Below are 13,430 nucleotides of genomic sequence, written 5' to 3' on the forward strand. Positions count from 1 at the left end.
ATGTATTCAAAAATGTAATACTTGGTCAACTGGTCAACTATAGTTCAAGTAAATTCAACTCTTCCACAGTTATATACAAATTACATATTTAATGAAGGATGTGGGTGCATTTTATTATATTTGTTGTGATATGAGAGGGACTTCCAAAAGGAGAGGGCTCTTAAAAGACTTAAAGGGGCCCTGCCTTCCTTCCAGTCCCACCCCCTACACCCCATTTCCTTCTAAGGATAACAAGTCTGCTGTGTTTCTTGTTGATTCCTTTCAGGGAAAAGTTCTGAAAAGCACATCCCTACATATAAGTGTCTTGGACCCGGCTTCACCATATACAGTGGAGGTCTCAGCATGTGTAGATGGTGGTGGAGGCTGTGTGTGCTGCCTGGGAGCCCAGTGCTCCTTCACCCCTGCTGACAGCTAGCTCTCAGCTAAACACCTCCCTTTGAAATGCCCTTCACCAAAGGGAATTGGCTCCTTCAAGACTGTACTGTAATGACTGGTCAGTAGGGAAGTTGGTGATACAAAAGCCTAGTCCTGTGCCTTATGCCCTGGGACAGCTCTGAAGAGTCAGCCCAACCCCCAAGCTCCCTGTGGGATGGGCTGTGGCCTCTGACACAACTGCATTGCAGCCAAGTTCTTGCAAGGCTTGCTCCTGAGGGTCCTTCCTAATAAAACTCCAGGACACTCATCCCTGCCTCAGTTTCTCCCCGGGCATCCGACCTAGGACACTGATCTACCTCATTCTTTTTAATGGTTGCATAGAATCAGAATTCCACTGAATGGCTCTGTCATGTTTAACATTCTCTGTGGATGGATACTTGGGTTGTTTCCAGTTTCTCATATATGCCTGGTGAACTCCCTCAGCTCTTTCAGGTCTCTGCTCAAATACCATTTCATTAAGATCTACCCCACACCACCTTTTTTAAAAGCTTAACCTGTACTCCTGACACTACCTTATATTTTTCATAGACTTAACACTTTATAACCCTCTCTATAATCTTCCTACTCATTATGTGTATTGTTTATTTTTTAATTTTTAAAAATTTTAATTTTTTTGGAGTATAGTTGATTTACAATGTTGTGTTAGTTTCAGGTGTACAGCAAAGTGATTCAGTTATAAATATGCATATAATCATTGTTTTTTAGATTCTTTTCTCATATAGGTTATCCCAGAATATTGAATAGAGTTCCCTGTGCTATACAGTAGGTCCTTGTTGGTTATCTATCTTATATATAGTAGCGTGTGTACGTTCATTCCAAGCTCCTGATTTATCCCTCCCCCCAACATTTCCCCTTTGGTAACCATAACTTTGTTTTTGATATCTGTAAGTCTGTTTCTGTTTTGCAAACAAGTTCATTTGTTTCAGCCTTTTTAAAAATTAGATTCCACATATGAGTGCTATCATATTTGTCTTTGTCTGACTTACTTCTCTTAGTATGATAATCTCTAGGTCCATCCATGTTGCTGCAAATGACATTATTCCATTCTCTTTCATGGCTGAGTAATATTCCATTATATAAATATATACCACATCTTCTTTATCTATTCCTCTGTCAATAAACATTTAGGTTCCTTCCATGTCTTGGCTATTGTAAATAGTGCTGCAATGAACATTGGGGTGCATGTATCCTTTCGAATTATGGTTTTTTTCTGGGTATATGCCCAGGAGTGGGATTGCTGGATGTGTATTGTTTATTGTCTGCATCCTTCCACAAGTCTGTAAACTCTACTGCAAGGTCTTCATCTTGTTTACTCACTGCTTTACCTCAAGTGCCTAGAATAGGGCCTGGTAAGATATGTATTTGCTGAGTGAATTCCATATTGAACATATACATTAATGAACTTTTGCAAAGAATCAACAGTGGAACTGCTAGACAGAGGACACATGCATTTAAAATTTTATAGATAGTGTTAATTGTTCTTCTGAAGGTTGTGCCAATTTCTACTCTTCTTTGGGTGAATTTTTGAGAAATAGAACCATTTAAAAATATTGGCTGTAAAACCGATAGCTAGTGGGAAGCAGCCGCATAGCACAGGGAGATCAGCTCTGTGCTTTGTGACCACCTAGAGGGGTGGGATAGGGAGGGTGGGAGGGAGGGAGACACAAGAAGGAGGAGATATGGGGATATATGTATATGTATAGCTGATTCACTTTGTTAATACAGCAGAAACTAACACACCGTTGTAAAGCAATTATACTCCAATAAAGATGTTAAAATAAATAAAAATAAAAATATTGGCTGCATTTCAGACTCTACTATCAATGAATTCAAGACATTATAGTTGTGAGAAGTAGTTATTTAGAAAAACACATAGATGGTGTTGCTGTGCTCAACTAAAGCCAACTTCAGGGCAGCAGAACCTGCAGCCAATCAACCCTCCTTTTGGAAAAGTCTTCTCTCTCCGTAATGATGGTTGATGCCCACTCTGTAATCAGATACTCACTTCTCTTTAGGTTCAAAATTGACAAGAAGAGTTTCTGAACTCATAGTGTTTGCCTTGCCATCACATAGGAATTCATTAACTTATTCATAGATTGTAAAGAATTGTGAACAAACTCCAAGCATTAATCCTATTATCTTTTGTATCAATGATCCTTGAGAATTTTCACATCATCAGCAATGCCACCTTCAAAAATAAACCCATGTGATATTGATACTGAAATACCTAGTTAAGAGTTCTTACTGTAGTATCATTCTGACAAGTTTGCCGTTCTCTGTGATAAAAAGACATTGTCATTATTTCTGACAGTGCTGGTAGAAGACTTTCATTAAAATGTGCTGAAGGAAAAAATTGTGTAACTCAGGAGAGGATGGGGAAGGAGAACAATGGTAACTCTGAAAAGGTAAATATGCAGATCAGATCTCCCTCCCCCTCCTCAGGTACTCTTATACAAGGTGTTGAGACTCATAAAACTGTCAAAACTAGAATTTTAAATAAACATGTAGGTCATTTGTAGTATCTGGAAATAAGTTGATCTATTCTACTATAGGATTTTTACCTTGGTATATTTGTATATATCTCAGCATTGTTGACTTTCATTTTGATTACTAGTCCATCACTTAACTTAGCAATATATTCTATGATTAAGTCAGGTCTCTAAGGTGCTTGTGGGAAATCACATCTGGTTCTCACAACAGTACTTTGAAATTATCATCAAAATTGCTTTTTCTTTTTTTTTACATTTTCCTTTCCCACTCAGCTTTCTTCCTGGATCTTAAATAACAACCGTTTTCATTGTATCTTACGAACTTGTCCAAAGGCATGAATGGCAGCTGATCAAGTCTTCTTAGAATGTGATAATAGCATGGCTGTCAACGAAACTAATGCAGGAGATATGGTCTCTCCAAAAACAATTGTTGGCTGAGAAATGTTGGATTTTATATAAGCATTGGAAAGGTTGCTTTTTCTCATTTTCCCTTAACCTTGGGGGTCAAAGTAGTGAGGCAAAAGATAAAATATAAAAATACAGTGTAGCAAAAAGTCAATCAATTTTCTATATTTTTCTACTTAGCACAGTGGTTACAAATATCTTTCTCCTGCTATATACAGCCACAAACTATGGAATCATCATATTCTGGAAGTTGGAGGGAATCTTAGAATTTCTCAAGTTCTTCCACCCATACTTTCCCAAGTAAGGAGCTGAGTCTGGAGAGGTTCAGTGCATAGTGTAGCTAGGTAGTGACAATTCTTTGTGATCACAAGTTAGTAGCAGTTGGGACTGGGTCTCAGGTCTTATGACTTCTGATACAGTGTTCTTTCCAGGACAGAATCATCTCCTAAATCTTTCCATTCTCCAGTTACTCTCCTGCCAACTCTAAACAGTTCTAATGATTGTGACTGCAGTTTTTCAACAACTGTAAGAAGTATTGGTTTCTGTTTCTAGTGCTCAATTGACAGCTCTGAGTTTTGTTATAGATGCTGTCTTGCATAGAATTCCATCTGCAACTGGAATTACCCCGGGGGTAACATGAGGTTTCTGAGTGGGAATTAATTGCAATAGAATATATGGTTATTTTCTTTCTTTACTTTCCACAGGCAATTTATAAACCTTCAAGAGCTTGTCTGCTGCTGTGAGTGCTCTGTTTTCCAATAAGTTTTTTCACCCTGTGATAATAAACTGTTAATGCTGCAAAGCCCTGGATGGATATTATTTGCCTGTACATAATGGAAGGTCTGCCTTGCTTGCCTCTCTCAATCCAAAGATAGTAGCTCAAGATAGACCACAACCCAGGACGGTGCCTATAACTTTTTCAAGCTTCTGTAAAAAGGTGGTTGAACTCTATTATAACCCTCTATTTCAGGCTGTGAGCCTGGCTGTGACACTTCTCCATTTGTGGGACACTTGTGATCCCTGTTATCTTTTGAGAGTCAAATTCCCAATCACCACCACTGCCTGTTTCCAGCCTTGGAACCTAAGCCTCCCCTTATGCTTCAAGTTTAAGTTCTCTATCAGGTCCACCAAAATACTTATCTCGTTTTCAAGTATATACTGCTATTAGTTTAGCTACTATTACTTTGTAAAGTTAAAGCCCATCCTGACCAAAAATCTCCAAAATGTACCTGGAGAACAAATTAGGGATGGCATTCAGCTATCTTGTTATTGCATTTATTGGGGTTGTGATGACCAGCGGTGATGAACATATTTAGTCTCTACATCTCTAAAGATAGCTCCAATTTTTCCAAAGGGATTCTTAGAATGAGTATCAATATTTCAAACTTTCTTTGCTCTCCCTCACGTGCCCTTTGGTCATTGTGGGTGCAAATAAGAGAAAAATGCCAAGATTAAAATGCTTTTCAAACTTCCAACATATATCAGGGAGATAGTGCTTTGGGAAGGATCCCTGGTGTTCTCCTTACTTACTGCAAGTAATAATAAATCCTTCCTTCTCCTGAAAAAAAAATTCCAACATGTAGCCAGAGCCCTTAAAAAATACTAAGTTTCTGGCATTGGTAGTATAACTGATGAGGTTTTCAAATGGAAAAGGGAGGTCTGTTAGGGAGAATTGAAAGATCACCCCAAGATTCTCAACCCTGGCATATACAACATGCAATCCCCCCACTTTTTTTTTTTTTTTTTTTGCGGTACGCGGGCCTCTCACTGTTGTGGCCTCTCCTGTTGCGGAGCACAGGCTCCAGACACACAGGCTCAGCGGCCATGGCTCACGAGCCCCGCCGCTCCGCGGCATATGGGATCCTCCCAGACCGGGGCACGAACCTGTGTCCCCTGCATCAGCAGGCGGACTCTCAACCACTGCGCCAACAGGAAGCCCAATCCCCCAACTTTGAGTGTGGACAGGATTGTGAATATGATGGGATTCATTCCCATGATTAGGTTACATTATACAGTAAAGGTGAAGGGACTTTTCAGAAGTAATTAAGGTCATTAATCAGTTGAATTTGAGTTAATCAAAAGAGAGATCCTGGATGAGCCTGAACTAATCAGATGGGCTTTAAAAGGGACTTGGGCCCTTCCTAAAGGGAGAGATTTGAAGCATGGGAGAAATTATTCTGCTGGCTTTGAAAAAGGACCGGAGGGCAGCCTCTAGGAGTTGAGCGACCCTGGCCAATAACCAGCAAGAAAACAGGGGTGTCAGCCCTACAACCGCAAGGAACTAATTTTGCCAACAACTTGAATAACCTTGAAACTGACCCTGAATGTCAGATGACAATGCAGCTAGCTGACACCTTGATTTCAGCCTGGCAAGTCACTAAGCAGAGAACCCAGCTACCTTGGACCTGAATTTCTGATCCATAGAAACTGTGAGATAATCACTGTATGTTGTTTTAAGCCTCCACATGTGTGGTAACTCGTTACACAGCAATAGAAGTGAATACAAGAGGGTCTACTTGAACTTCATTCTGATATTTGATGGGGCAATGTGTGACTGTCAGATCATCTCAGAGGAACCCTGTCTCCACCAACCATAAGAGGGAAATGGCAGTAGTGATGGCACAATGATCCTGCTGGTCCACAGGCAGTTATCTCCCCAGGTTCTTCTGGATCAGTTACTGCACAGAGCCAGGTGAGAAGCACCACAAGTTTTAAGTGGTTGCAACATTAACAAGACACAACATTTATTTGGGGTGCCTTAGGGAAACCTCAAGAGTAACCCCAAACCCAAGCACAGGCTAAAGATTAAGACACTGACTTGAGGTCAAATTAAAAGATGAGTGCCTACCAGTATGGGCTGGGACCTGCCATCGGAGTCACAGCCTGATTTTTAAGCAGTAAAGCCAGCATCATCTACTGGTTATACCTGAATCAGGTAACAAAACCTAGAGGTCTTGGAGCACAGTCCACCGGAAGAAGGCTGCACTAGGCTGTATATGTGCAAAGGTCAGATTACAACAGGACACTGAAAAAGATAATGCACAGTAAATTCAACAGGTAAGCCGCCAGTTGATGGATGGAAAACTTTATAAAGGTCCAGCAAAGCCCAAAGTCAAATGGTGAGGTGTAGTCGCTGACTGATAAGAAACAATAGCAAAGAGTCAGACCTACGAGGAGCAAAGCAGTCACAGGTGAGTGCACCTGTAAGTGTACCAAAAACACCTGCACATGACACCCACAGGGCAGCTGATAGCTGTCTTTACCGTGGAAGGAGCTTATATTTAAATTTTTAACGAGAAAGTAAATCCTTTGTCTATAATAGAACCTTCTGAAGCACCAAGTTCATTATAAGCCAGGGCAGTTCTGGACACCATTATTATAACTGGAAGCACCCAAAACACTGTACTGTTTTATGACATAAACCATGAGGAGAGCCGTATGATTTGGTGACCATATAATTTACTGTTCCATGACTTATCACAACTTCAAAAACTTTTAGACTGCACAACATTTTTAATTTTGGTTCAGAAAGCTGGCAATCCTGAGTGTTGCCAGAGGCAAGATGCATTTGAGAGCCACTAAGAGCTCAAACATTTTCCCTAGGAAGTAGGATGCCTTCAGGTTCCTGTCCTCACTCTTATGAAAAGACTCTGTCCTGTTCAAAAAACAAAACAGGCTCTTCTACTTTAATCTGATTAATTTTTCCATCTGCATATGTAATATTCATGGCATACCTGGCCTTTCAATTAGCAATAGAAAAAAATTTGCTTTCCAGGCTCTCATGCAGAGGGCAACGTTTATTTGACCACCATCTACTTCTTGCCAGAGCTCTCCTGATACTTGACAGACATGGAATTAGGAGAATGCAATCTATCCATTCTTCCAGGGAGTCTAAGTTCTATCAGATTAGGTATCTGGCCCTTCAACTGTTTGTGACCATGGTCCATTAGAGTGGGGTCAAAGACCTCAGCCCTGCTGGTTTTAGGAGTAACAGTGAATTGGACCAATTCATGGCCCATCACAAGATCCTCATGCCACAGAGATACCTTGAGAACACCTGAGTTAGATGATCTGCAAGCTGTGTTACCTGTGACTTCCCCTGTCCTGCTCTTCACTCTCTACCCTCAAGATGAAATGCTACGGCTACATTATCATAGACACGTTTATGTTGTACCTTCAGTTTTCATGAAGAGTGGATGTAAGAAATGGTCACATGAAGAATATTTTGACAAACCTTCACTGATGAAGACATTGTCTATTATATTTTCTCTTTGTATACGAGCCAATACGGGACATTTCTTCAAAAGTTTAATACAAGGAAAATAAATTTATCTAAATAAACTAAGTCTTGTTTTATCACTCAGTGAGATAGATAATCTACTGGTAGCCAAGAATCTCAGAGTTAATGTCAATGTTCAATTATATTATCCTTGATATATATCTCCTCCCTACCTGCATATTTCTTTTTGTATTTGTATTTTAATACCCTGTGATGAATGCCTTTTATTGAGATATCTCAAATCCTTTTAGGGAGTAGGCTATTTATATATTTTAAAATGTTCATGCGGGATGATAAACACAAAGCATTAAGGATATATTATAAAAGCCTAAATCTTATATTCTAAGATGCAATATAATATAATGGTTAAAAGCCAATTCAGCCACTCCTGACTTTGGATAATGTTTAACCTCTCTGTGATTCAGCTTCCTTACCTCTAAAATGGAGAAAATAAGAGTGCCTCCTCATAGGGTTATATTGAAGAATAAATATATTAATATACAGGAAGCACTGAGAACAGCAAACACTAAAAACAATTTGCTCTTATTATGTCATGAGCTAATGTTAAACTCTATCAGTACATGGTATGATCAAAATGTCATATCCTATTTGGCTCCTGAACTTTATCCATTCAAACGCAATGTGTAATGCTTACCTACTGTGGCAGATGCTGATGAGAGCAGAGATTTGCCCCAGGAGCCCCAGCCTGCCCAGCCCCCTCCACGTGGAGAGGAATCCACGGCCTGCAAAAAACCAGATTACCCACAAGGTCAGCAATTTCATTCATCCCTGAATGGAAAAACACCCATTCATTTGAAACAAAGAGAAGATTTTAAAAAAATCACCAACAACCATATCTCATTGGCTTATAGTTTATAAGGGCCATAAAATATACCAGTCTACATTGCAATGTGTACTTTGGAACCAAATTGGTTTGTAGTGGTGTCGGCTTCTGAGGGCTTAGCTTGAAGTGAGAAGGGAATTTGATGTCAACTAAGACCCAAATCTCCCATTATCTGGAAGACAGGAATAGGGCTGTGGAGGGGAGGGGGAGATTTAGTATTTTAGGGTACACAGTGATTTGTTAAAACTCCAAAACAACCTTGACTCATGCAATTTTTACAGAACTAAAATAATGTGCTCTTCAAGGTAGGGTTAACTTTCAAAAATCTGGGGTGGTAGGAGGGAGCTTTGGCATGGATGGTAGTAGGCAAAGTGTCTAGAAAAGCATCAAGAAGCTTGGAGATGGCGAATAGCAACAGGAAGCCTTTTGAAGTAGACAACTTTCAAGGTGTCCACTCCACTCACAACGACCCCTGTAACTATATCTCTCACTGTCCCTGGGCTCACTTGATTCAAATTCTTTTTCCTAGGTATTTTGATTGGGACTGAGAGATTCTGGTTCAGCTTGAATAGAAGATAAAAACTCAGACAATGTGGGGTGACCATATTCTACCCACCATGCAGACTAAGAATTAAGAGAAAGCATAGTGAGCAGAATCTTCTCTGAGATACGCTCAGAGAAACTGTTTGGATTCCAGAGAGCTTCTCAGCCTCTGCTTCCTGTCCCTCTTCAAGGCCCTACCGCATTCCTACTTTTGGGTTTTATGAGATTCCAGCACAGTGTTTCTCTCTCTTTTAATGTTTTGTTCACTGTTATGTCCACAGAGCATAGAATTCATGGCGTATAATGAGTGCTTAATAAATTTAGTTGTTAAATAAATGACCGAAATTCATCCATTTTCTTAGGTGTGCTTAGTTTCTGTTACTTGCAACCAATGCATCCTGACTCAGTGGAACCACAGCTTTCCCTTAATATCCAGGAATGCATTATAGAAAATGAGGCAAGAACACATTAGGAGATGAAGAATAACAGCTCTTTCACTCCAAGAAAAGAAAGGAAGAAGTTAAGAAGGAAATGAAAAATTCCTACAGAGTTTGTAGATTCTATAACTTTTGACTCAAGGCTGATCCATCATCATCCCCAACTTCCTTCTGCGTGCAGTCTTCCACTCTTATCTTCCACTCTTGCAGATAAGGGTGGCCATGTGAAACAGTTTTGACAAGTGATATAAATGGGAAAGGTTTTGCTTTCATGATAAAATACACAGTTTTGTCTGGTGCCGACTCTCCCCTCTCCTTTTTTCCTGCCCTGAATGTGGACCTGATGCTTGAAACTGAAGCAGCCATTTTTGCTGCCATGAGGGAAAGGCCAGGGAATCACAGAGTCACTGGTCCTGGTACTGCTAAGCTACTAAACAAATGTGAGTTGTTGCATATCTCCATTCTTTCTGTTAAGTGAGAAAAAATTAATTGCTATTTTGTAAGCTAATATATGTTGGGTTTTAGTTACTTGCACCCAAATGCATTCCTAAGCGATTCACCTCATAAATATCAAACATCATCCATCAGCATAGACTACTGGTCAAGAGTAAAGCTTATGGAATTAAATTGCTTGGGTTTGACTCCAGGCTCTGCCACTTGGACATGTTAGTTACTCAAGTCTTTTAGCTATCACTGACTCATTACAAAAATGCAACCATAAGTATAAGAACCAATAACCTCACAGGGTTATTGTGAAAGTTAAAAGAAATAATTCGCTTAAAGCTGTAAGCATAGTGCCTAGCACATAATAAATACTCCAGAAATGTTAACTAGTAATAATAATAATAATAAGTAACTACATTTTTAACACTAAGAAGCAAAAAGTTTTGAAAGTTGGCTGACATTATTTTTCTGTTTGGAAACAATGAAAAGCTTGTTAACATGAATGGAAATACTCAAGATTCATGACAGTCTGCTTTCATTTTTGGTGTCTACATTGATTTACTTCACTTCAGCAATGAAGCCAGTGGCAATTTTATACCATCATGAAGACATATGTAAGTTGGTGATTAATATAGTTCTTTCATGGAACCAATCTCTACCTATGTGATTAGGGAGAGTTAATACACTTAGAGGTGACAGCTTCTGACTCAAATTTACAATACGTAATATGCCGTGACAGCTGGTAATTGACTAGCAAATGGAAATTAATGTTAAATGAGTCTAGAACTTTTTGCAGTGTGACTACTTCAATTGCTTTATTAATAAAGCTCCTTTGACATTGAGCTGTGACTTCCTGATCAGCTAAAAAGAATATTTGTTATCAATGGCAAATACTCAAATAACTAAATGTGCACATTTAATATAAAACCACAAAAACTAAATGTTTGACATGAATTATAAATATATCTCATCTTGAGTATTATCTCCACTTTAAATAGCTTTAATGTCACATGCTTATGAGATTACAAATTAGACAGCATGGATCTACTCAGATCTCCCATTTTCATATATGCATATTTTAAAGCTTTTTTCTCACCCTCACCCATGTAACCCCCACCTCCTTTACCAGAGAACTTCACATCCTAATTTACAGAGAAAACAGAAGCCATCAGATAAGAACTCTCTCAACTTCCTGTCCCTTCCTCATAAACTCACAGAAGAGTGACCGCATATTGTAACAGCAAATCAGACTTGGTTTGATCAAGAGGGATCTCCAAAACTCAACTGGAGATCATTCAAACATCTATAACTGTTGTGTGGTCCTAAGAACACGAAAGAGTGCAAGATTCTATCAAGTTCGAAGTTCTTTAAATATAAGACATTTATTTATTTTTAGGCTATCAAGTTCAAAGGTATCATTAGATAGAAAAATATGCACAAATCTTAGAATTCCATCAAATTCAAAGGCCTTTAGCATTTAGATAGAAGATATATGTACCTCTCTTAAAGGATAAAGACCAACCTGGTTGTCCTATTTCCTTGGGTAGATCAAGAATCAGATACTGTGTATAACTTTGGTCTTGGGATGTGGACAGTAGGAGTTATGAGACCAAAGCCTTTTTAAGTTTTGTAACTTGTGACACAGCTGTTCTAAAAAGGGCCCAGTGTGACATTTGGGAGGATGTAAATTACTCTGGAGGCCTGCAGCTCTGTCGAAATATTTGCTTGAAAATGGCCTCAGTTATTCCCAGGTAATCTTCTTCCTTGGTGAGTATGCATCACTCAACTCTAGGAAGATTTAACATCAAATATGGAAAGGTTTAAAGCATGAAATATGCTATTAATCATTTTGTGCATATTTGGTCTTTTCTATACTACTGATGTTTAAGGAATTTGACTGATTAGAGTGACAAGTTTTTGAAAATCAATTTAAAATGAATAATTGAATTACTAGACTTTTGATTTTTAAGTTGAAATCTTCCTAAGTTTATGCATAATGTTATGCCACCTAAGGGGTTGTTTAGTCTACTCTATAAATTTAAGATTTACAACAATTTTTAAGTACTCAGCAAGATTTTGTTTAAGTAGATAAATGAGGTACTTAAAAAGTATATTAAGTTTATAGATGTAGTTTAAAAATATTTGACAGTGTTTAAGTTGGCAAAAAGGACCAAGCATTAATCAAAAGCCCCTTGAAAGTGACTGTTCAATTATGTGTGGCTTCTAATAGAGTAAGATTTGTGAGATGAATGTAAATACTAGGGAGAATTGACATTGTGAATCTGTAACCTTAATATATTGAACACTAATTGTTTAAACCAAATTAAAAGTCTGAGTAGCATTTTCTTATGGACAAAACACAGACTAGCCTACACCAAAAACCCATCTCAATACAAATCTAACTTTACTGCATCCCCAGTCACAATTACTTCCTCCCCTTCTATCATAACGGAAATGATATCTTCCTCTTAGTTGTAATTATCACCTCCATCTGAACTCCTCTGGGCCTGGGAAGGTTGGTTCTCCCTTTTTTCCTGGTTTTTCAACCTTTCTCTCTGGCTGCTTCCCACATTTAATGGTGTGCACGATTCCTCCATCTTAAAACCAGCAAATGAAAATCACGATGACAAAATGTTTCTTTCGAACTTCTCTGGCTTCTGCTCCATGTCCTTCTTTCTTCTTCAACTCTTAAAAAAGATGCCTGCCTTCTGTATCCACCCCCTCCACTCCTCTACCCACCATGGTGACTCTCCCATGGTCACTATTTCATGAAACCATTCTCACCAAAATCACAATGGCTTCCTCATTGTCAAGCCATGGACTCATTTTAGTCATTTTATTTCTTGACCTCTCAGTAGCATCAGAAGCTTAAGCACTTTTCAATTCTTAAAAGACTATTCTCATGGCTTTCATGACCTATCTTTTGACTCTTGCTTTTTTTGTCCATCCCTTATTATGATGATTTCAGTTTACTTTAGAAAGTTTCCACATGCATATTGTGATATTATGGAAGCTCCTTAGATTAAGATACAACCCAACTGCATTCCAATAAAATACACACAGTCCAGGTGGTCAGCTGGCAACCTAATCAGGAAAGCCATACCCCAAAGGCAGCTATAATGAACACTTCTATTATTTGCATCTGTATTAACGTATGATGCTTTGCTAATTAGCATACTGAATTACAGAAATGGGCTTTAACTGGTAAACGTGGTGGACCGTTGACTAGCATTTTAAATATCTGAAAGGGGTTCTCGATGGTGAAATTAAAGGTATTAAACACTTGTAGATGGTTAAATATATTTTAGAGCCTCTTCCTACCTTTACATGAATAGGGTGCAAGAAAGGGTTTTTCCCTGTACTAAATGATCTTCTATCCATCTCTGAACTCTGGAGAATTCTGGTTTCTGATGCCAGGTATAAGGGAAGAAACCCCTGCCCCTAGAATTCTAGACATTTGTGTTGAATGCACCTTTCACGCAGGGTAGTGGTCAAAGCACCTAAAAGTCCAAAACAATGGCACATTCTCAAGCCTACATGAGTTCTCACAAGCT

General features: G+C 38.8%; 1 protein-coding gene across 4 annotated transcripts in view; it reads right to left on the bottom strand.

The window, feature by feature from the left end:
• The window catches only part of FAM114A1 (family with sequence similarity 114 member A1), a 60,167-nt gene that overhangs the window by 32,906 nt on the left and 13,831 nt on the right, over window positions 1–13,430 (bottom strand). For all 4 annotated transcript variants that reach the window (XM_033421657.2, XM_004266236.4, XM_033421656.2 and 1 more), the window contains one exon: window positions 8,264–8,351. In XM_033421657.2, the coding sequence (XP_033277548.1) occupies window positions 8,264–8,351 (88 nt within the window). The remainder of the gene's footprint in view (window positions 1–8,263; window positions 8,352–13,430) is intronic.

This window comes from Orcinus orca, chromosome 4 (genome assembly GCF_937001465.1).
Source record: "Orcinus orca chromosome 4, mOrcOrc1.1, whole genome shotgun sequence".
Taxonomy (NCBI): Eukaryota; Metazoa; Chordata; class Mammalia; order Artiodactyla; family Delphinidae; genus Orcinus; species Orcinus orca.